At 43.2% G+C, this 21,774-nt stretch overlaps 2 protein-coding genes across 3 annotated transcripts; one reads left to right on the top strand and one right to left on the bottom strand.

The window, feature by feature from the left end:
* The first annotated feature begins 776 nt into the window (after positions 1 to 776).
* On the top strand, positions 777 to 15,424 carry dnajc11b (DnaJ (Hsp40) homolog, subfamily C, member 11b). 2 transcript variants are annotated; one of them, XR_003931488.1, is made up of 17 exons: positions 777 to 874; positions 1,604 to 1,733; positions 3,442 to 3,515; positions 3,623 to 3,724; positions 4,003 to 4,131; positions 4,236 to 4,358; positions 4,490 to 4,563; positions 4,661 to 4,850; positions 4,944 to 5,029; positions 5,811 to 5,927; positions 6,031 to 6,186; positions 6,538 to 6,607; positions 6,869 to 6,926; positions 8,823 to 8,965; positions 9,070 to 9,199; positions 9,346 to 11,488; positions 15,414 to 15,424. XR_003931488.1 is itself a non-coding variant. In XM_030091850.1 (16 exons), exons 1-16 carry the CDS (start codon positions 800 to 802, stop codon positions 9,369 to 9,371), a joined length of 1,683 nt encoding a protein of 560 aa, XP_029947710.1. In that variant the 5' UTR covers positions 777 to 799; the 3' UTR covers positions 9,372 to 11,637. The 2 variants fall into 2 exon arrangements, 1 of the variants encoding a protein (XP_029947710.1); XM_030091850.1 differs by lacking the exon at positions 15,414 to 15,424 and having other exon boundaries at positions 9,346 to 11,637.
* Positions 13,621 to 20,401, bottom strand: phf13 (PHD finger protein 13). The gene is made up of 5 exons (XM_030091851.1): positions 19,984 to 20,401; positions 19,089 to 19,190; positions 17,185 to 17,364; positions 16,668 to 17,100; positions 13,621 to 16,068 (listed from the first exon to the last, which is right to left on the bottom strand). The coding sequence occupies exons 1-5, from the start codon at positions 20,026 to 20,028 to the stop codon at positions 15,836 to 15,838; spliced, it is 993 nt and encodes a 330-aa protein (XP_029947711.1). The 5' UTR covers positions 20,029 to 20,401; the 3' UTR covers positions 13,621 to 15,835.
* Between the last annotated feature and the right edge of the window lie 1,373 nt (positions 20,402 to 21,774).

Raw genomic sequence — 21,774 nt, 5'->3', positions numbered from 1 at the left:
TACTGGAACAAGCAAGATCATGAAGTTGTTATGAACAGATGAGTTTTTAGGAGGACAATGAGAGAAATCCTCTTATTGATCACTGATGGAGTTCAGGTGTGGTGAAGGAAAAAGCTCCATCTATTAAGGTCTGGTTCTTGTAGTTTGGAATAGAAAAGCAGGATGTCTTTGTGCGATAGTGTGTGCAGTGTGTGCTTCACCGTGGAGAAAATAAAAGATTGTAACCCTGACTAAGAGACCTTGATTCAAGATTCCTCATTTGAACGGCAGTATGATAGATGTGGTAAAATAGATAGATGTCCTTGTATTTTTAAAACGGTTGCAAGATTACACACAGCCATGCCAACTATCACAAGTTAGACTTCACATGCATGCCCTTAGACTTTGGAGGAGAACATCTTTACGCACACATAGGAATGACACGCATACTCCTCACAGATCGGCTCCCCAATTTAAACATGGGGCATTCTCACTAATATGATGCAAGAGTCACTGTCCAGATATTGAAATAAAAATATAAATAACCTGAATGGCTTTCACTCGATCTCTTTTGGGAAGCTGGATTCACACCTGCTCACAAAAGCATCTTGTGCATGATTATTAATACGCAGTGTTGACTATTCAAATAAAGTGAGAATTGTACTCTGCAGTTTGCGTGCGTGCGTGCGTGCGTGCGTGCGTGTCAGGTGTCAGCCGGTAGAGGGCAACAGAACGGGCGGCTCGAGCGCTCCTGCAGCGGACCAATCAGCTTCCAGAACACTGAAGAGGTGGGCGGGACCGAACCGGGCCAAACGCAAACATGGCGGCTTCCTTGGAAGATGATTTCGAGTTTAATAACCAGGACTATTACTCTCTGCTCAACGTCAGGAAAGAGGTACGGCTGTTTCTGTGTTTCACACACACGTCCGGCGGTAGCAGAGCTCGTGCCATGACCTTGGAGGCAGACTGTCATTGAGTGCGAGGCGTGCGGCGGATGCAGCGTCCTCCGGTTGGATAACGCTCCTCTGTGTCTGCTCCATCATGGATCTGGATGGAGACCAGAAGGATGCTTTCTGAGGAATGCAGGACCAAGCAGACACGCTGCACGCGAATGTGTCCGCACTCATGCAGGTCTAATGTCTCTGCATCGATATGCATCCTCCTGAATCTCCGGAGACCACAGCTGTGACCCGGAGCATCACTTGACAGCATCAGATTTGATCTGAAGCACCAGGCTGCACAGCGTGGTCAAAGTAGATATCTACTCTTAAATTTGAATCAAGGAGCTTTGATAGCAGTGTCAGCTCTTAGAAGTGAATGTTCTACTGTGGACTTTTGCTTACTGTGGGTACTAAAACTCATATGTACCTACAAGTCCATTTAGAGTGAACAATCTAATTCAAATGCATGTTTTTACTCTTTGGGAAGAGAAACACCCAGAGAGAACAATAATGCATACTGAGAAAGGATGAACTGGGGATATTTTCAATCTGATACAAGAATGCTTCCCTAAAAGAAGAAATCACCTGTGTTACCCTGTGTCCAGCAGTTGAATCAGGATTTAGGATCATCATTATGATTCACAGCCCTGTCCAGAGTAAACAGCTGTTCCCTCCTCTCACAGGCCACATTAGAGGAGTTGAAGGTGTCGTATCGGAGGCTGTGTATGCTCTACCATCCCGACAAACATCGAGACCCTGAGCTGAAAAGACAAGCCGAACAGCTCTTCAACCAGGTCCACCAGGCTTATGAGGGTGAGGACAGTGTCAATAAATCAATTTTAAGCTGTATTTGTGGAGCACCTCTGTTGAGGTTAGTGAAAGTCGGTGTTTTTACGGATATTTGACAAGCTGACAAAACAAGCTAAGAAAAAAAAAATTGTAACACTGAAAAGAAAACAAAGTATTTTCTAAAAGGGATACTAGGAGTGATCGTCTTAAGTAACTAATTAAATCTGAAGGACAATAGCTTTAGGAAATATAGAAAATCAATAAAATGCATAAATAAAACAAGAGCAAGGTGAAACAGACAAAGAGATGAAACTGAATTTCTAACAATGCGCAGAGATTTAAATCATTTTGTTGAACTTGAAGCCGCTTAAGAAAAAACTGACCCAACTATAGAATACAGATTTCAAAAAAAAAAAAAAAAAACAATCTTGGGATTTTGCATTATTGAAATGACCTAACACACACACTCTTGACAAAACTGGAATACACAACATAATCTGTTCAGCTAATGATGGAGACTATTTCTCCAGAGGCGGTCAGAATCATCAGGAGCTGATCTGAACGCAAAAAAGGCACTTTGCTCATAAATGGACTCAGACCAATGATTTAAGAGAGGGATTGTTGAGATGGCCTTTAAATTCTGCTTCAGCCAATTGTACAGCTGATGCCAGGTAGCAAGGCTGGAGTTTTATGGCATGAAACTTAAACAGTCATATTACATTACTTGTATTGTATGCAATCACAAGTAAAAGTTATGTTATTTTAAAAATCTGTTACTTTTTACCAACATTTAACTGCATTGTGAGACACACCTGCAAATATTTACATTAAAAGAGCATTTCTCAGACAAATGAATGTTTGTGTTTGGTATTTTCTTGTCTATACAAAAACCGGTAGTACACATAAAGAAATATTTTTCTTTCTTTGAAAAGAATAAAACTTTTTAGCTGTAAAGATGCAGATCAAATGGTTTCAGTCTTGTTTCAAATTGTTGGCCTATTCAGTAACAACAAATAATTGTGTGAGTTTTAGTATGAACAAAAAGACAAGTAATGAAACTTGCAATGAAAGTATTATGTTAGTGCTGCACAAAATATTGTAAATTTCTCAGACTCAAGATATCAACATGCACAACATACATATGAAAGACTGACTGAGCTGTGATAAATTACAAATAAAGATTGATAAATTGTGTTTTTATGAACTGTGCATTCACACTCTGCAAATTCAAAATGACAGAATTTTAAACACGGGGCATAAAGTTTAATTAATTAAATCAATTCATAAAAAATGCACGATTCACTACAAAATTCAGTTGATCGACAGCCCTAATTATTTCACACTTGGTGGCCGCCATGCAAACGTGAGAAGCATGAAAGTGCAAAAAATCAAGCAATGAGGATCAAAAACAACAAACTTCACAAACTGCTTGTTTTTTTAAGAAACTCCTTGTTTCTTAAATCAAACCAAAAGGAAAAAAAACAAGCACAAAGTCATTAACATCATATACTTTAATGTATCAGTCTTGATGCAAATCATATTGTTATACTCAAGAAGAATATTGCGTGTTGTTTGTGCACCTGATATCATGCAGCCCTGCAAGTATTAAGCAATACCACTTAACTTACATTGATTTGAGTGTTTGTATTTTGTTACCTCCAATACCTGATGGAACCCTCCCCAACACAATATATCCACCTGCTCTGACGTCCGTTCCTTTACTTCCCTTCAGTGCTGAGTGATGCTCACTCCAGAGCCATCTATGATATCTTTGGAAAGAAGGGGCTGGAGGTGGAAGGCTGGGAGGTATTTCTTCTTACCGAGTCACTTGCTCCGCTTGTCTTTTATTAAAGTGAATTTGCTGTACGTCTTCATCGCCGTCTCACTCCTCTTTATCTCGACAAACTGTGCAGATAGTGGAGAGGAAGCGGACACCGGCGGAAATTCGAGAGGAGTACGAGCGGCTCCAGAGAGAGCGAGAGGAGAGACGGCTGCAGCAGAGAACGAACCCCAAGGTTCACTCACTCACCCCCCACCCCCACCACCACGTGTTAATCCTCTATCAGTTACTTTCTCTGTTTCTTCTCGTTCACGCTGCCAGTTTTAGGCAGATGTTATTAAGCACGCAGGGTAGCAGAGCTCTGCTTTGACTGTGGATGCTTTTTACTTTGATTTCATTATGTGACTCACCCTTTTCCTTTTTTCTAAATTAATTCTGTCAATCTCGCTTTTTTTTTTTTTTTTTTTTTTTTTTTTTTTTTCCCTCCCCTCATCTCACTTCCACTTTATTCAGGGCACCATCAGCGTCGGTGTGGATGCAACGGACCTGTTCGACCGCTATGATGAGGACTTTGAAGAGATGCCAGGGGGAGGCTTTCCACATATTGAAATCAACAAGATGCATATTTCTCAGTCTATAGAGGTACAGAAAAACACATTTGCTCAGCATTTGCTGTCCACCCACGTGCTAACCTGAGCCGGCGTTCCTTTGGTATTCCGCGATACCGTCTCCCTATCTGTCTTCAGGCCCCTCTGACAAACACTGACACGGCGGTGCTGTCTGGGTCACTATCTACACACAATGGGAACGGAGGGGGCAACATCAACATGACCATACGCAAAGTCATGTCAGCCAAGGGCTGGGGAGAGGTGAGATGTGCAGACACACACACACACAGGCAGCGGAGGCTGTGTTAAAGATGCAGGCTGATAATCTAAGTTTTCTGTGTTTGACCTTCTGCAGTCTCCTCTATCTCTGTGTGTTTGATTCATCTCCGCAGGTGGAGTTTGGCGCAGGAGACATACTGGGACCTCTCATAGGGTTTAAGGTGTTTCGCAATCTCACGCAGCGGTGGTAAGACCGCATTCATTTTGTATAGACTCGCTGAATATTTTGTGTCTCGACCTGTAAACAAGATTCTGTTTTCCCTCCACAACTCCCGTCTGTGCAGCTTCTTGACAGCTCAGTGCGGCTTGCAGTTCTCTCCTCGAGGCCTGAGGCCGAGCTGCTCCCTGATGACGGCGCGCCACCTGGATCAGAACACCATGGGGTACCTGCAGTGGAGGTGGGGACCCAACAGCGCCATGACGACCAGCCTGGTGCGGGACACCAAGAGCAGCCACTTCACCCTGGCTCTGCAGGTAACACAGCGCGCACGCTGTGTGGTGAGTATGTTTCATTCAGTACATGTTTCTTATCATGATTTTCATGGCTTTCCAAACCCTCTTTTTCAGCTGGGCGTGCCTCACTCCTACCTGATGATGAGCTACCAGTACAAGTTCCAGGATGAAGACCAGACCAAAGTCAAAGGCTCAGTCAAGTATGAAATATTTACAGTTCAAAAGTTAGTTCTAACCCTAACCCTGAAATATATACAAAAAAAATCTGAACATATAAATGAATAAAACATGAGGGACCTAAACGTTTTTTGAAGTCACATTAGCAGCACTAAAAATTGTGTGTTTGTGCTTTCGCCTACTCAGACAATACAACACAGCAGGTGTAGTCGCCACCAGAACAATGATGTTCTGACTGCTTTCCGTTCAGCCTTGGAGCAAAAGTGGCACGCACTCCCTGACTCACATTTATGAGGAACATTAAAAAACCCTGTCAAGCCCCGCCTACTGGGCAAATGTGCAACATAACTTTAACAATACACCCATTTCTTCAACAACCATGTAGTTCATTATTCTAGAATAAAATAAACAACAATGGGAAATGACTATAATTGTTTTTAGTATTTAATGCTTCATTATGTAATAATGGTTTCCAAATCAAAGTGCATTTTTTCCTCATGGCCTGACTTTGTCACACGACCGCCGCGTCCTGACCTGGTGATCGGCCTCTGCTCCTGTTTGAACAGGGAAGCACGATTTGGGGGTATTGCAATTCAAACCAAGTCACAAATTCACACCGCTGATGTAAACTAAAATATAAAAACCGCAGCATGAAATTAAATGTCTTCAAATATGTATATCTCCATTACAACACGTCCCTGTCATGAATTTTTGTTTTATTTGGAGGTTTTATTTTGACTGCATCTTAAGTTTTTTGCTGCTTACTTTAGTCTGTCGTGTCTGCTCGTGCTCCTCTCGGTACAGGACGGGCTGGTTTGGCACTGTGGTGGAATATGGAGCAGAGCGGAAGATCAGCCGACACAGTGTCCTGTCAGCCACTGTCAGCATCGGCGTCCCTCAGGGAGTCACGCTCAAGATCAAGTACCGGCCCCTGCGCAAAATACGATCTCGCTGTCATGTGCGCGCTCTTCTCTCTGCCTAATCTAATGTAATCCTCGGTGTGCTTTTTTTTTTTTTCCTGCAGGCTGGCACGTGCGAGTCAGACGTACCTGTTCCCAGTCCACCTGACTGATCAGCTGCTGCCCAGCGCTGTCTTCTACGCCACTGCCGGACCCCTGCTGGTCTACATGGCTGTGCACAGACTCATCATCATCCCGTACACACAAGCACAGAAGGAGCAGTGAGCATCTCTTTCTCCGTCCTCGTTGCAGAAAACTCCATTCTGAAGTCATGAAGAAAAGTCGCTGTTATTCGGACTGAGTCTTCTTTTCCATTCACTCTCAATAATCTTTTTTTTTTTTTTTTTTTTTTTTACTTGTCATCTACTTAATATGTGTGAGTTTAAGAAATAGTTGGATGACAGAACTTTATTAATCAGATGAAGGCAGCGCCGCACCCCAAAGCGCCGTCTCTTCAGTTATGGGTGTCATTAATACTAGAGGGGCTTCTTCCACGCTCGCGCTGTCATCAGAGAGAGTCTCCACAGTGAGTCCCAGTGGGTGATCATAGATGTCTGCTTTGTGTTTGTCAGAGAGCTGGAGCTGCAGAGGAAAAGCTCCGCCACAGACATTGCCAAGAAGAAGCAGGAGGCAGAGTCTGCTGTGAGTATTCACGCGCGGGAAACACTCATTGTGTGTGTGTGTGTGTGTGTGTGTGTGTGTGTGTGTGTGTGTGTGTGTGTGTGTGTGTGTGTGAGTGTGTGCGCGTGCGAGGGATAATTGATCATTGTGTCTGAGTTCAGCTCTTCTCGTTATGAACTCATGAGTGAATCCTGTCAGAAAATCTCTCCACCATCCTCTGTCCTCCTCGTCCTCCTCCTCTTCCTCCTCCTCCTCCTCCTCTCTCCCTTGGCTCCTCTGTAGGTTCTGCTGATGCAGGAGTCTGTGAGGAGAATCATAGAAGCAGAAGAATCCAAGATGGGTGAGGACACACACACACACACACACACATTGCACCAGGGTAAAAATCTAAAGCTTCAGTTTTTAAGCAGTCCAAACTCCGTGAAAGTTAAAATTTGGCCACTCTACAAAATATAGCGATGGCTTCTACCGTCTCCTGTCAGTTTGTATATGAACTACAACAGTGCAGACTCGCACTGATTAAAATTGTTTATTAAGTTTTTTTTTCCTGAACGAGTGCACAGCGGCTTCTGATGCTCTGCTGAAAAAAGCAGGATGATGGCCTCACAGGTTGCCAGAGAGAATGGCAGAAGTGAAAATGCAGAAATAAAATCCTGGAATCAAGGAGATGCCCTTCCCTGAGATTTATTTTTTTAAACTGAATTAATTGTTATTGTTATTAATACTAATTATATTTAAAAATGCATTAGTAATAAACTAATACAGTTACAGCAGTTTGAATATTGAGATTACTAGCATGAAGAGAGCTCTGCTTTTTATTTCCTATAGATCCCAACAGTCATTAACAGCCATATCTTACAACGTGAAAATCATTAGGAAGTCTGGCGTTTAACCAAACGTGGCTACTTGATGTGAGAGTCTGTGCAGTGTAGGAGTTGGTGGCTTGCGGAGTGTCAGGGGGTTCAGGCTCAGAGACAGAACGGCTGGAAACTGGAACTCTAACATGCAGTAGTGATTACAGTCAAAAACAGTCTCCAACTTGCTTTTATGCCTTCATTTGAGAGTGTTTACATGTTTCTAGGAAGAGTTTCGGGCTCAGTCATTCTGTTTGGACTCCTTTGTGAAGAGTATATTAAGATTTTGATGTTCAGTTTCTGGAAATGTGTTAAAAGATTTTGAATTTTATTGCAGGACAAAACCAAACAAGTGTCAATTTTCCTTCACTTCCCAATATATAATTTTACTGCCATGCTTTTATTTTACAACGTGATACTGAATCGACACTTGTACATATTTAAGTAAAACCCAGTAAAACAGGGGAAGAAGATATGTGGATAAGCTCTGATGTTTCTCAGTGTCTTTTGATTCATTCAGCAGTGCCAGTTTTTAATCATCTTAAAAAAAAAAAAATTCACAATGATGGAATAATAACATCTTTTTAAATATGACACACACAAGTTGGCGTTTCTTTGAAGGAGCAGCAATTAACTGATTAACTGAGTGCTGCATTTAAATTTTTTTCTAGTTTTTTGGAAAAAATTACTGTAATCGCCTGTGAATGTTTGATGTTATTACAGAGAAAGTGTTTTTGTAACACCTTGCAGATTGATTTTCATGTAAATGATTGTATATTTGGGTGCATATTAGGCTACAGAGGAGTGTAGTGGCTACATTTGCCTCACAGTGAGATTATTTCTGGAGTTTGAATGGTCACCTTGTGCACGTGTTGGTTTCCTGAGTTTTCCTGCCAAAATCCAAAGAGAATCTTTGAATTAATAGTGTTTGACTGCATCTCCGTGATGAACTTGCTGCGTACGTTATTGCTGGTTCTGACAGAAAAGGCATGATACTAGACAATAGACAAGAGTGTCAACATATTTTTTACAAGCTGAAGGAAATCGGTGAAGATGGCGTTCAAATTATAACAGATTTGGATTTTTTTTGCACTTAAAAAAAACAAAAAACAAAAACGATTCCATTTTGTTGAAGTGTCCCATTATCACATTCTGAGTGTGATGACCTCTACTCAACTATTTTGCTCATCGCTGTGTGCAAGGAGAGAGGGGGAGCCAGTCGCTCAGCAGGCACACTGTGGGCTCTATGAGCCGTGTCCTACACCAGCGAGATTCAAAAACACAAGGTTAAATGATGACAAAGAAACAGTTTAGAGGCTACAGCCAATTTATGATCTTCCCCTCACTTGAAAACACCCAACACGCTGTTTATTACACTCCAGGTCTGATCATCCTGAATGCCTGGTACGGAAAGTTTGTGTCAGACACCAGCCAGAGGCAGGAAAAAGCCAAGGTCATCGACGTGACTGTGCCTCTGCAGTGCCTGGTCAAAGACTCCAAACTCATCCTCACAGAGGCCTCTAAGGTGTGTCTACTTAGATGATAGCTTGCTCTCGAGCATCTGCACATTCTGAGTGCATACACACACGCACACACACTCACACACTTGATTAATTTCCCTGTGTGCAGGCGGGGTTGCCGGGCTTCTACGACCCCTGCGTAGGAGAGGAGAAGAGTCTAAAATTACTGTACCAGTTCAGAGGTGTCATGCATCAAGTCATCTCTGCAGACTTGGAGCCGCTACGGATACCCAAACAATGTTAGTATGCAGCCGGTTTCCCCACGAGCCGTGTCGCCGCACGCTAATTACCGCATTACTAAAGCTCTCAGCATGTGCTTGCCTCCATGTTCAAACTGTGTATGTGTAATTTTTTTTTTCTTTTCTTTTTTTTTTTGTCTTGTCAGCTCACAGAATTGAGTCGGAGTCCTAGATGCTCGCTGCTGTTGGAGCACCAGAAGGCAAATGCAGATAAAAGAGACGTTGTGTGAGCAGGAGGACCCCAGGATGGAGTGAACTCATCAAAAAAGAAAAAAAAAAGGAAAAAAGAAAAAGCTTGTTCCTCTCCTCTGGCCCTCTTCTGTCATGGTATTAGTGAATCTGTTTATCAAGTTCCTCCACTCCTTCCTTTCCTGTAGGGCATTTCCCGGGGTCTGGCAGAATCCCGGAGTCAGCTCTGAGTTTCTACAAGGTGTTACCCTTTGTGTCCTTGGTCGGCTACACCTGACAGAGCCGCTCAGATATCAGGCTGCTGGAGGGGATCAGACATGGGCACAGAGCACACTCTCATACATGCACGGGACTGATTATCAGTGCAGGTGTTACGATGTTTTTTTATTTTTCCCAACTAATGAGCTAAAAGTGCAGAATTACACTGAAACTTCTTTCTCGACATCTAAAAGATCTCTAACTTTACCCCCGTATGTGTGTCACTCAGTTAGTTCTGACTCTAATAAGTGTACCGCAGAGCCATCGCAATAATATTATGCGGAGCCACGTCTCAGCAACGCCGAGGCGAGCCGGGATTGAGAAATGGCTGAGCTCGTGTTTTGGTTTTGCTTGTTAAATTGTCCTATTTTCATTTATTATCCGTTTTAATAATGTAGGTTACGTTGTGTCTGCTGCTCAGTGCAGCACCAGTCAGATTTTGTGAACCGGTGCTCAAAACTTTACATCTGTGAAGGGGTGGGGGGAGGCGCAGGTTGCACTTTGATAGCAGAGAAACAACCAAGGAGAAATTGTCTTGAATTGCCCGTATAGATTTTTAATATCTCATCCTGGGCCACAATCCGAAGGCAGAAATTCAACTTAGATTTGATTTGCGTCAGTGCTTATTGATTATGTCTGCGCAGTTCGAGTCAAAACAGAGTTTTTTTTAAACTGATTTTTAATGCTGTGAAGGTTATGGCTTGTGCTCTGCTGACATGGATCTGGCTCAGAGCCAGTGACAACAGTGAGTATTGGTATAGATTTAAAACATTTTGGGGGAAAAAAAATGATATGAATGATTATTTTTGTGGTTTAGGGGGTGAAGGCACAAGCCAGCACTTCTCCTCAAGCACCTCAAGTTCAAGTTTTGCTGTTTAAGCAGCTTTGAGACAAACTACATCCAGTATTCTTAATCATTCACATTATTTATTATCTCCATTTAGACCAATTTTAGATGACTGGATCGAGTTGGATCACAAGAAAACCCTGATGTAAATGCACTCAGACTCACACAGTGAGCTTAATCCACATACGACCTTTCTCATCTTGGCCTGTGGAAAAAAAAAACAAAAAAAACAGATCAACCCACATTCATTCATTCACTCTCACACATGGATGGTTACAGCTGCCGTCCAAGGTGCTCCGCATCCACTGGGTGCAATTTGGGGCTCGCTGTCCTGCCCAGTGGCACCTTGACATATCATCAGGGCAAGATGGAGATCGAACCACCAACCTTGAGATTGGAATATGACCCGCATGTTTGTTTTGAGAAAGCCTTCATGTGGAAATCACACGGAAATAATGGATTCCGGCGAATTTAGCACTGAATTATTGCATTGAAATGCCATGTAAATTGACTGTCCTGTTTCACATATTTCCATTCAGTACCGTTCTCTATCCACCTGATTCTACTAATAGAAATTCCCAAACATGTTGATTTAAAATGCGGTTGATTTACATTTTGAGGAGCTGAAACAAGCTCATACAGTCTTTGAGACGTTTATTCACGCCGTTGTCTCATCAGAACGGTGAGATCAACAGTGGCGATGTCTTTTGATACAGCTGACTGCTGATGAAAAGGTTTCAAAGTTTTATCATATCAACTGCATAGAACAGCTCCCACTTTTTAGTTTGAACTCATTACTCTAATATATTCCCTGTGCCAGTAGTTGTAATGAGAGAGAGAGAGCGAGAGACTGATGCTGTAACTGTAAAAACTGAATTAGTTATACCCTAATTTGTTGAGGGGAGAAAAGTTTAAACACTATTATAACAACTAATATAGGCTACAAACTGAATTTATATTGTTTATGAAAGTAATATTTTGCACAAAAATGTACAGTAGTCCTCATCAAAGTGGTGCTGAAGCCTCGGACTGTAGCGATACACTTTCACTCAACTAAACCCAGCAACTTCAAACTGTGTCTTTCAATTTCAGACTTTCTTTATTACTGTGATTACTCTGCATGGCCAGAAGATGCAAAGGACTTTAAAATGAAATTCACTTAGATGGAGATACTTAGGTCTTAAAATTGGAAGGAGTCTGCAAGTCTGCGGCAGCCATATTGCACTAAATGTATTTATGTCTGTCTGTCCGTTTTATTAGTTATTTTCAGTGTTTAGACAGATCCCTCGATCCGCTCTGCTTTAGTGCCACCATGAGGCCAGCAGAGGAACTGCTCCCTGTTGTCCTCTTTCAACCCATCATTCAAATGTGACTCATTATCGTGTGAATGTTGTGTGTGACTGAGGAGCCTTTGTCCTGCCCTGTAAAAACAATAAACATGCAAACATGGAAAAAAAAGAAAAGTGTGGACCTTTGATTTCAAGATTACTCAAGCAGAGCTCCATCAGTGCTCTTTTTAAACCAAACTCATTGCGTTACACTTTTAAGTGGAGTTGTGTCACTAAAGCACAGGCCACAGTGGTTACAGTACCACATCATGACAACATGGATAAAGCTTGAAACCTTTTGCAAATTTATGAAAAACTACAAAGTAAGAAGTCACGTGCACAGAGGTCTCCACAGCCGTCGCTCAGTATTTTGTTGATACACCACCTTTGGCAGCAGTTTCTGCCTCAGGTCGTCTCTGGGCGGTTTGACTCATCTCTCCTTGCAGCGCCGCTCAGCCTCCATCAGGCTGAATGGGGAGCGTTGGTGCACAGCCATGGTCAGATCTCTCCAGAGATGTTCGGTCGGCTCTGGCTGGGCTCAGTGACGTTCACTGAGCCGTGCCGAAGCCCCTCTGATATCTTAGCTGTGTCTTTTCAGGTCGTCGTCCTGCTGAAAGATGAACCGTCACCCCAGTCTCAGGTCAGCGGCGCTCTGGAGCAGGTCTCATCCAGGATGTGTCTGTGCATTGGTGCATTCATTGCTCCTTCTATATATCTTGCTGACTAGTCTCCCAGTTCATGTGGCTGACAAAGCATCCCCACAGCATGATGCTGCCACCGCCATGCTTCGTTGTATGGATGCTTTTGACCTGGTGATGAGCAGTGCCTGTGTTAATTTCACTCATTCTCCTGGCACAGCCTGCCAGAGTTACACAGTGTAGCATTGGTCTGTATGCTGGGATGTGTTTGATAACAGCTACTTTAGACTGTTCTCAAGTCGCTGCACTTTGCTGTTAATTGGTTTTCTATGGACTAGTTAGGAAGCATTAACCACTATAGGGGTGATAGATTTAGTCCACAGTGGAACAAAAGGCATCAAAGCAGATGAGTTAAAGAAGGAAAACACCACACCAGATGCCACGTTTCTGAGTTTAGAAGTGTGAGTTTGCACAAAGCTGGACAAAATTGAACCATAACAGGCAGCAAAAAAATGATTGGCCCGTTCAATAGAGCGTTCATTCAGAAGGTGGTGTGAGAAAGAGGTCTTAACAACAAATATATATTCACCCATTAGGCTGCTGCTGGGGATATAATGATGTGACAGAATACAATATCTTCTTTAGTCTCTCTTTACATATTGAGCACCATAGAAACCCAGCCGGGTAAGTGAGTATTGCTGCTGACCATTTCTTGTGCACAAGTCGTCTAATGAGTCCTTGCAGGAAGACAACATCCCATTTATCAGCAGGGTTCACAACTGAAATCGCCTTCACAAGCACCAGATCAGCCCAATGAAACGCTGCTTTGATGTGGAGGGATGGGAGATCCGTATCGTCCAAGTGGAGCAGACACATCAGGAGAAGCTGTCATGAACTTTATATTAAGAGTACCGGTAAAAAAAAGATAAAAAAAAAAGCACAGATTGTAAAATCCAGCCAACTACCAAAGTGAATAGTGTACCTCAGCTTCTCTCTTTTGGTGTTTGAAACTAATTTTACACTTCATGCCTTTCCTGATGCAACCCGAGTCTAGTAAAAATGAGTTTTTAAGTACTTGGTGCACAATCCCTGTTTTTAAGGCACCTTTAACCTGTTCTCCATGAAGAATGGACATGTAATGAATGCACAAATGCAACAGGCTAAAATGGTAACTCTTTATTTACAATAGTTTACAATAGTTTCACAGAAACAGTTTGCACCACAGTACAGACAACGCTTTCTCAGTAAGGGGATAGGACAACCCGGGATCAGAATAAACGAGCTGTATCACAATGAGCATTGTTAACATTAATTACACTAATGTCTTTAAGACGCAGACTAATGTTAAGAATTTGTGCCTGAAGATGTCTCCGCGTTCTCTCCAAGACATGCACGTCCTGAGAAACAAATGACTTTAGGTCTCGAAACGTCTTAAAAAAAAACAAAAACATCACAACCTTGGTGATTGCTGGGTACCGAACAGTCAACCAACATCTGTCGATACCAGGAGGTGAGAGCGTACACATGAGCCCAACTGCCTTAAAGTCTCGTGTTGTTTCCAAACCAAAACATTCAGTGCGTGTATGGGTTGATCTCTCATCAAGTCTTTGATTCTGCATCGTAAAAACACCATCCTGGACCGCGATCCGAGGCCTTGCGTCTCAAACGTCTCTCCACAGTATGGCTTTTATATAATGTGAAACAACCTGTAGTCTACACAGATAAGCCCAGCAGCAGATGGCACATGAAGAACAAAGCTTAAAAAGTCTTTCATCCAAACTGGAGCAACTTTTGAGGGGAAATATGTACTTTAAAAAAAAAAAAAAAAAAACATTTCCCAATAAATCTGCTTCATGTGGAACTGAACACTGCAGTGAAAACGTCAGTGAGAGGTGATAGATGGGCCGAGAGCTCTCCCTGTGATCCGACCCTTCAGAGACGAACAAAACAAACCGACCCCGCCCATGGTGCCCTGCAGGTATCCATTTCTCCATTTAACAGAAGACCTACAGCCACAGATCTTAGTTGGAACAACTCATAGCAGCACATGCATCGCCGACACCCTTCTGCAAACAAAACACACTCACATGCATAAATTCAACTGGACTCTCGGAGAAAAAGAAAAGAAAAGAAAAAAATCAACACATTCCAGTCGTTATTTTTTCTGTTGATACTTCAACAGGACGGCCACAGAACTTCCCTTATATAAATAGATTTGTCTCTGTTGTCTTTGTCGTGAGCGTTAAAAACAGCTAACGGAGAGGTTTGAAAAACAGAAAACACTCCTGAATAAAAGCACTGCTGAACCCAGCCATGAAACCGCAGCCAACGTTCTGGCGAGAGGAAACGCCTCGGCTGAAAACACTCTTTGTTGATTATCTGGCTTCTTAAAACCGTCCGAGAACAATTCATCAGGAAACGTGGGATAAGAACACTGTTGTAAATTCGAAATGAAGCAGAGCGCGATCGCTCTGCGTATGGCGGAGTAAAAAAATCTTCATTTGAATGGACAGCTGAGGCTGGAAGACAGCTCATGAAGTAGAAGAGGGGAGAGCAAGTGCTTGGTTTTAGTTGTACAGACTTAAGAGCATCAATGATACTCTGTCACAATGTCTTAAATAACAAAACAGACCAACCCACAGATGAAGCAGACTCTAGTTTCTTACCGTACATCTCTGTTCTATGTGATTACACCTCGGTATAATACTATAGCACCGTCTGAAGCAATTAACACAAGGCTTAACTTGTTTTCTGCTTTTATACTGTTAATTATGTAACAATAATACAGAAATCCAATCCAGTTGAATCAGAAAGACATATCTGTCACGATGACGCAGAGGTCACATGAATTTAAACATTAAAAAACAAAAAAAAAAAGAAAGGAAAAAAAAAAGAGAGAAAGTGCAAACCGTCTTTTCTACAAATTTTTCCCAGCATGCACCGGTGGGTGGCAGTTATGAGGACACACTCTCTGTATGGCAGTTCAAACGTTTCCAGTGTTCATGAGACGCCAAGTCCCAACAGTAGCGGTTTGCTGCTCTGCTGGAAGTCATCTACAGACGGACATCCATTCAGTGATTGCCTTACGCACAGAGTCTGTAGGAAGCAGAAACAAACCGTAGGAAATCGAAAATAGCACTCAGACTGTTCGTTGGCTGGAATAAGGGCTCGGGAGAGGTCCATCAAAGTGTTTTCTCTTACTTTTTTTTTTTCTTTTTTGTAGAAAAACTAGTTCATGGCTGACCGTGAAGCACAGACACTGAGGGGTGCGAGACCTGAATCTGAGGAGAGGGTGAGTCCTGGGAGTGGGTGGAGGGGGCGGCAGGAGCAGAGTTCAGGGTAAGGCAGAAGGGGGCGTTTTTTTTTTTTTTTTTTTTTAGTCCAGCAGATGTTTGCGTGGGCCCATACGAGAGCGGTGGGAGCGGCGGGCGTCCGGGGGCCCGTGCGTGTCTCGGCAGCTCTGGCACACATATGTCTCTGGCACGTGGCTCTTGCGGATCTTGGCGCAGGACAGGTGGATCCAGGTGTTGCAGCGGTTACATTCGATCATGGCGCGGCCTGCGAAGGGCTTCATGCAGAAACACGTGACCAGGTCCCACGAGTCGTCGTCTGGCAACAAGAAAGGGAGAAAAACTCATTTGTTATTGAAATTAATAACCGATATTGTTACAGAGCAACTTCATCTACCTCTCATTTTAGTGAATTTAAATGTGATTTAACAGATATACACAAGCATGTTTAATCTTACTTTAAAAACACCTCTTTATATTGATCACTTTTATATATAAAACATGTTTAACTCATCATTTACTTAATTTTAAGAAGTTGACAAAATCATTCAGAAAGATTGCAAAGTGTTACAAATTACCAAGACAAGATCAAACAATATTCAAAGTAGATAAAATCCATTCATAAGGCTTTTAATTTGAAACAACTGATTCAACTCTGAAGCACTTTTTCCACAGGAATTAAAGCACAGTGGCCTCGAACAAGACTGTTGCTAAGCAGCACAGAGAGAATGGATCCTTATCGGCAGCTTCGGGGGACTGAACCGAAAATATCAGTTTTCAATAGAGAGTGAGAAAACTTTCAACATGTTGGAAAACAGACCGAGCCGGAGCCGGAGCCCACACCGTGTCTGCAGCACGGGGTTGGGTGGTGAATGAAATCTAACTCTAAATGTCATCCTTCCCGCATTTCCACCTTACCTGAATCGACCATGATGTCCTCGTCCTCCCCGGAGCCGTCTTCGTCTCTGAACACCACCTGCTTGCCCTGGCGGAACACCGTCCGGTTCCCTGAAAAGCCCTCCACCTTCTGCACCTTCACCACCCCCTCCTCCAGGTCCCGGCCGTCCCAGGTGCGACGCTCCTCCTTGGGCTCCTCCTTGCAGGGGGAGGGACTGGGCAGGCACTGGGGGTGCAGGGGAATGCTGATGTCGTCCTCAGGCTCCTCTTTGATGGCCCTGCTGCCGAAGGGGAGGGGGCACGGCGTCTCCGGGGTGGCCGGGTGGCTCTGCTGGAGCCCGCTCTCCACGCCGCCACCGCCGCCACTGTCGTGCTCTCTCTCCTTTCTCCTTTTCTTCTTCTTCGGTTTGTCAGCTTTCCTGCGATCATCGGGGTGCAGAGTGGCGATTGTGTGCTGTAACAGAGGAGGGAAATGGCGTTTGCTTTGATTTGAATCGATCGGACGTAAAAACAATGGTGCGGTGGGAGCTGTTCTCACTTCTTTCTTGACGTGACCGGACAGCGTGGGTCCCGGCAGTGGGCGTTTCCTGCTCCGGTCCTGGGGGACCTTCGGCGGGCGCTGGGGGCAGGAGGTCGGGTGTCCGGGGGTCCAGCCGTCACTGTCAGCGGTGCTGCCTGTGCTGTTGGGAGGGCTGGAGCTGCTGCGCAGTGGAGAGTCCTACCACAATGAGCAGAGACAAAAGGGTCAGTGAGTGCAGATCAACTTCACAGAGTAACAGTGTGGGACTGTTCGCTCTCCAAAAAAAGGCCAACTGATGATCACATTACAAATGAACTGAGGAAAAACACTTCTCATCTTCCAAAAAATCAAACAAAATACAAAGTATTTTCAAGAGATGATCTGTGATTGTTGCTGCTGAGGAGCTTCACAGCACTTTCTCTATGAAGCTTCCAGAGGCGTCGGTACCTTTAGTGGAACATCTCTGCCACCTGCTGTTTAATCCAACTTTCACTCACAAAATGCTGCCAGCACTGAGCCCGACTACATGTGATCAAAATTCTCCAGTTATCAGATTATGCAGGTGATCATGTAAAGAACAGCTCAGTTTTCTGATGACAGACCTAGAATCCTCCTCAACACATTTTTTTTTTTGGTGTAAGTTTACCTGCTGAACTTCTTTTATATCAGCATTTGCTTAAAAAAAAGGGAAATGACTGAAAAACAAACAAAAAAAAGTGTGAGTCTTTATAACTCTAGACACTTCAGTTCTCAATGAAGCATTTTATTTCAAGAAGTGTGTTCAGCTTGCAGGGGTCTAAAGACAAAGACACAGTTCACTTCACTGTTTGTCTCAGCAATGATCCCGTACTGAATGTAGATCCACTTCAGACAGCGATGGAGCATTGCGCCTCTCTATACCTGAAATGTGCTGAAGTTTCATTTAAAGATTTCAGTCAATGATTGACTTCATTTAGAACGAAAGAATGCCCAGGCAGCAAAGTTTACTGAGGAGGACCAAGGAGCTGCTTTCTAAATTTGAACTTTTCTCACTTCATGCCTGTAAGTCTTTACTCTGAAACAATTGTGAAAGCATTCAGAATTGTGCTTGATTACAGATTATTATGTTGTCTTTTTACTGCTCTGGGCCAATCCTGACACCGTCTGCTTTACAACCAGTAGAGAAATTAATCTTCAACTTCATTTCAGGTGTGACTTTTGCTTTAATGGTCGATCAAACAGCCTGATTTGGTGCAGAAAACGCTGTGTGAATGCTGTTCTTTTATAATAGTTGTCTGTAATGTTGCTAACCAGGTGAAATTACAAAATAATGATGGAATAAATAAATATTTGCAGTTTTCAACACATAAAATTTAGATAACAGCTATTGATAAAACATTTATTTTCACTGACAGTATGACATAGTATGTGCTCACTCCCATGCAAATGAGGAAAGTTAGGCCCTGATCAAGACTCGATAAATAATCAGATTGATTAGAAATCCCATCAATATTCTTATCAATTCCTTGAACAGATACTCAGACAGATCCTGAACAAATTCATCGATGAGGCAAATTAGTAAATCCACATTCAATACATTGCCTCTTACAGATTTATATAAAGATATTATAAATGTTTTTCTCTCAACTAATAACTGTCATTTATGAAGCAAGAAGATTGATTACAACAAGTGTGCCTAGAGCAGATTCCTCAAATATTACTATAATGAACCCTTAAAACCATATAAAGAAAACAATAGTGCTGCATTACCCTGCAATTACCAATTATTTAAATGGATACATTGTCCTAGGAGAGCATTTAATCATTTCAAGCCGTTTCCCAGACAGAATTCAGCTTTTGTGGATACTTGACACAGACACAACCATCAGTGCAGCTGACCATGTGAAGATGAAGGCAGAGGCTCTGCCGCCTGCTTCACTCACCTCTTGAGGGTACGGGATGTAACCGGCGTAGGCCAAAACAAAAGTGCAAAATTTGTTAAAATCCTCGACTGTCCTCTTCCTTCTATACGGAGGACTGAAGCCCTGGAATAAGAGTGAGATCGCAGGTAGATTAGCCGCAGCAAAGCTGCACATCCCGACATGGCGATGACATTTACCAACATAGCTACACACTCACAGCTGGCTCGATGCCATACGATGATCAAAAGTAGAAATGAAATAAGTTGTTGTCTACAACAGGACAAAAACTAAATCAAATGCAAAGATACATTTCTGTCGACACCGAAAAGTGAACAATTCGACCCACCCCCACCGATGAAGCCAATAAAAATCATTAACGTTAGCCGAGTGGGCTAGCAGCAAAACAAGTGACAAGCTAATGCTAAAGAGGGGGGCAGTGACCGTTGGAGTTTCAGTGGCTGATATTAAAACCAAGTCAAGCAATAACTCAACGAACAGACCATTGCATTCGGACTTGTAAAAGCTGCTAAGTGACAATTAAGGGCAAAGATGTGAATAGCTGGAGTTGATGTTAGCATGCTTCGCAATGATGAAGGAATGTTTTCTTTTCAGCCAAAGAATGGTAGAGCTAGCCCGCTAGCTCTACCATTTGACAATCGAAGTACCCTTATTCACGCATTCCCACGCACAATGACAAGTTTTCTTTGGGAAAGCTGACAGATTTAGTGAAGGCTAGTTCATGTGTTTAGCGAGTGCAAGTTGTTCGCTTTTTGCACCACAAGGTAACGTTATGTCAACATCGAGCTAATGCTAACCGATCAGCAGTTGCTACACCGTGCGGCGAGTTGACGTTTGTTAGCATCGCTAGCCTCGACTGCAAACTATTCCCGGTGAAACAGTTACACAAAACACTCACCTCCGACTGAAATGCGTGCGATGTCGATGGGTTTATGTCACCCATCTTCGGTGAGAGCCCGGACACCTGACGTCGTGTCGATAATCGGACAAGCTGGAGAAACGGGATCGTAAACACTGCGCTCGCCTAGCCCGAACTGGGATGCTGAACGTTGCTTGCTAACGTTACCAATGCTACAACTCGAAGCAACAGTGTTAACTCAGTTTGACCAACAGATTACACCGATGTAGTCCAGCACCGACCGACGAACCGACCGGCTTCAAGTTGGGAAAGACGCTTGGGGTCCGCCACGGAGCCGAACGGTAACTCGTGCGCGTCTTCGGGGCTGTCCGGTAACGTCTCCGTTTGATCCAGTTGAGTGAGTGCTGGTAGTGATGGTCCTCTGACACCACGGTAGCTCGTGAAGCGAACGTATCGAACCGCTGTGCCGAGGCGTGGTTTGGTCACGTGGGTCGCGACGTTTCGCTCACTGCTGGGACGTTCGTCAACGAAACAGCCGATTGGTTCGGTTCGCCGCGTGAATCACTTGGCGGGACCGAGGCTTCGGGATAGATAGATAGATAGATAGATAGATAGATAGATAGATAGATAGATAGATAGATAGATAGAAAAATTTATTATTATTATTATTATTATTATTATTATTATTATTATTATTATTATTATTATTATTATTAGTCAAGTCGAATCCAAACTATCCATTCGGTCATTCGGTCCTTCGCAGTTGACGTCACGCTGTTGCATCGTGGGATTGAAACGCCATTTTCCTGGCCAGGTCTTGCTTGTGAGCAACTATCCATGATTCACGTTTTTGAGCGCGGCATTATTTCTCCAAAATGGGAAGATCGTGTTGCGTGATAGGCTGCCATAGTAGGTCGCATCGACGGAATGGGACAAGGATAGAAGGCAGTCCACGTTTTTTCCAGTTTCCCAGGTGGAAAAGAAATTACGGAGAGCAGGCTGAGGAGATATCCAAGAGGCGTCGGATGGCGTGGGTCGCAGCAGTGAGACGAAAGAGCATCACTTTCCACTCCATATCTGACAACATGCTTGTTTGCTCTCGCCATTTTCATAAAGGCAAGTAAGCGAGTTTATTTGTTTTCAAGCGATGTTACTGAAAATGCAGTTTCTCTCTGAATGAAGTCACGTTAGCGCAGCTGCGAACTTGCTTCACGCAGCTGCGAGTAGGGTTGCCAACTCCCCGAGATTGAAATAAGGAACGCCTCTCGTGGGCAGCTGAGAAAAACTGTTTTTTTGGGGGGGTGAAAAACACATATATAACAGCATTTTGCCACAGTTATACCTATTACAGACTATAAAAACACATTAGGCTACTGCATTACACCTACAGTAGCAAGATTGCAATAACTCATGATCAGCTTGATCAGTTTGTATTTGAGGCCTACAGTGAGACAGTTATCATTCAAGTATCATCATCATCATGGACAGCAGCTCTCAGCCACTGCACCAGACGGTAGAGCAGCTCAGCAGCTCCTTCAGAGGAGACTGAGACCCTCAGAGCAGGAAGGAGCTACCACAGGTCTCTCATCCCCACCGCTGTCAGACTGTACAGTTCTACTGTGTGGAATATGTGCAATAATCCTGGACATTATAATATCCTGCACCCCCCCCCCCCTTTCAGAAATTCAGCGACACTTTATCATCCATTCACTCTGCTGTATCCATTCATTCTGCTAAAACATATTGTACATATTATATCACACTGTATAGTTATATATTGCATCATATATTGCATATTGTATTGTATATATTGTATATAATATATATATC

This window comes from Salarias fasciatus, chromosome 5 (assembly GCF_902148845.1).
Source record: "Salarias fasciatus chromosome 5, fSalaFa1.1, whole genome shotgun sequence".
Taxonomy (NCBI): domain Eukaryota; kingdom Metazoa; phylum Chordata; class Actinopteri; order Blenniiformes; family Blenniidae; genus Salarias; species Salarias fasciatus.
Note: the sequence above shows the minus strand (reverse complement) of the source record. Positions and strands in the feature narration are given on the sequence as shown.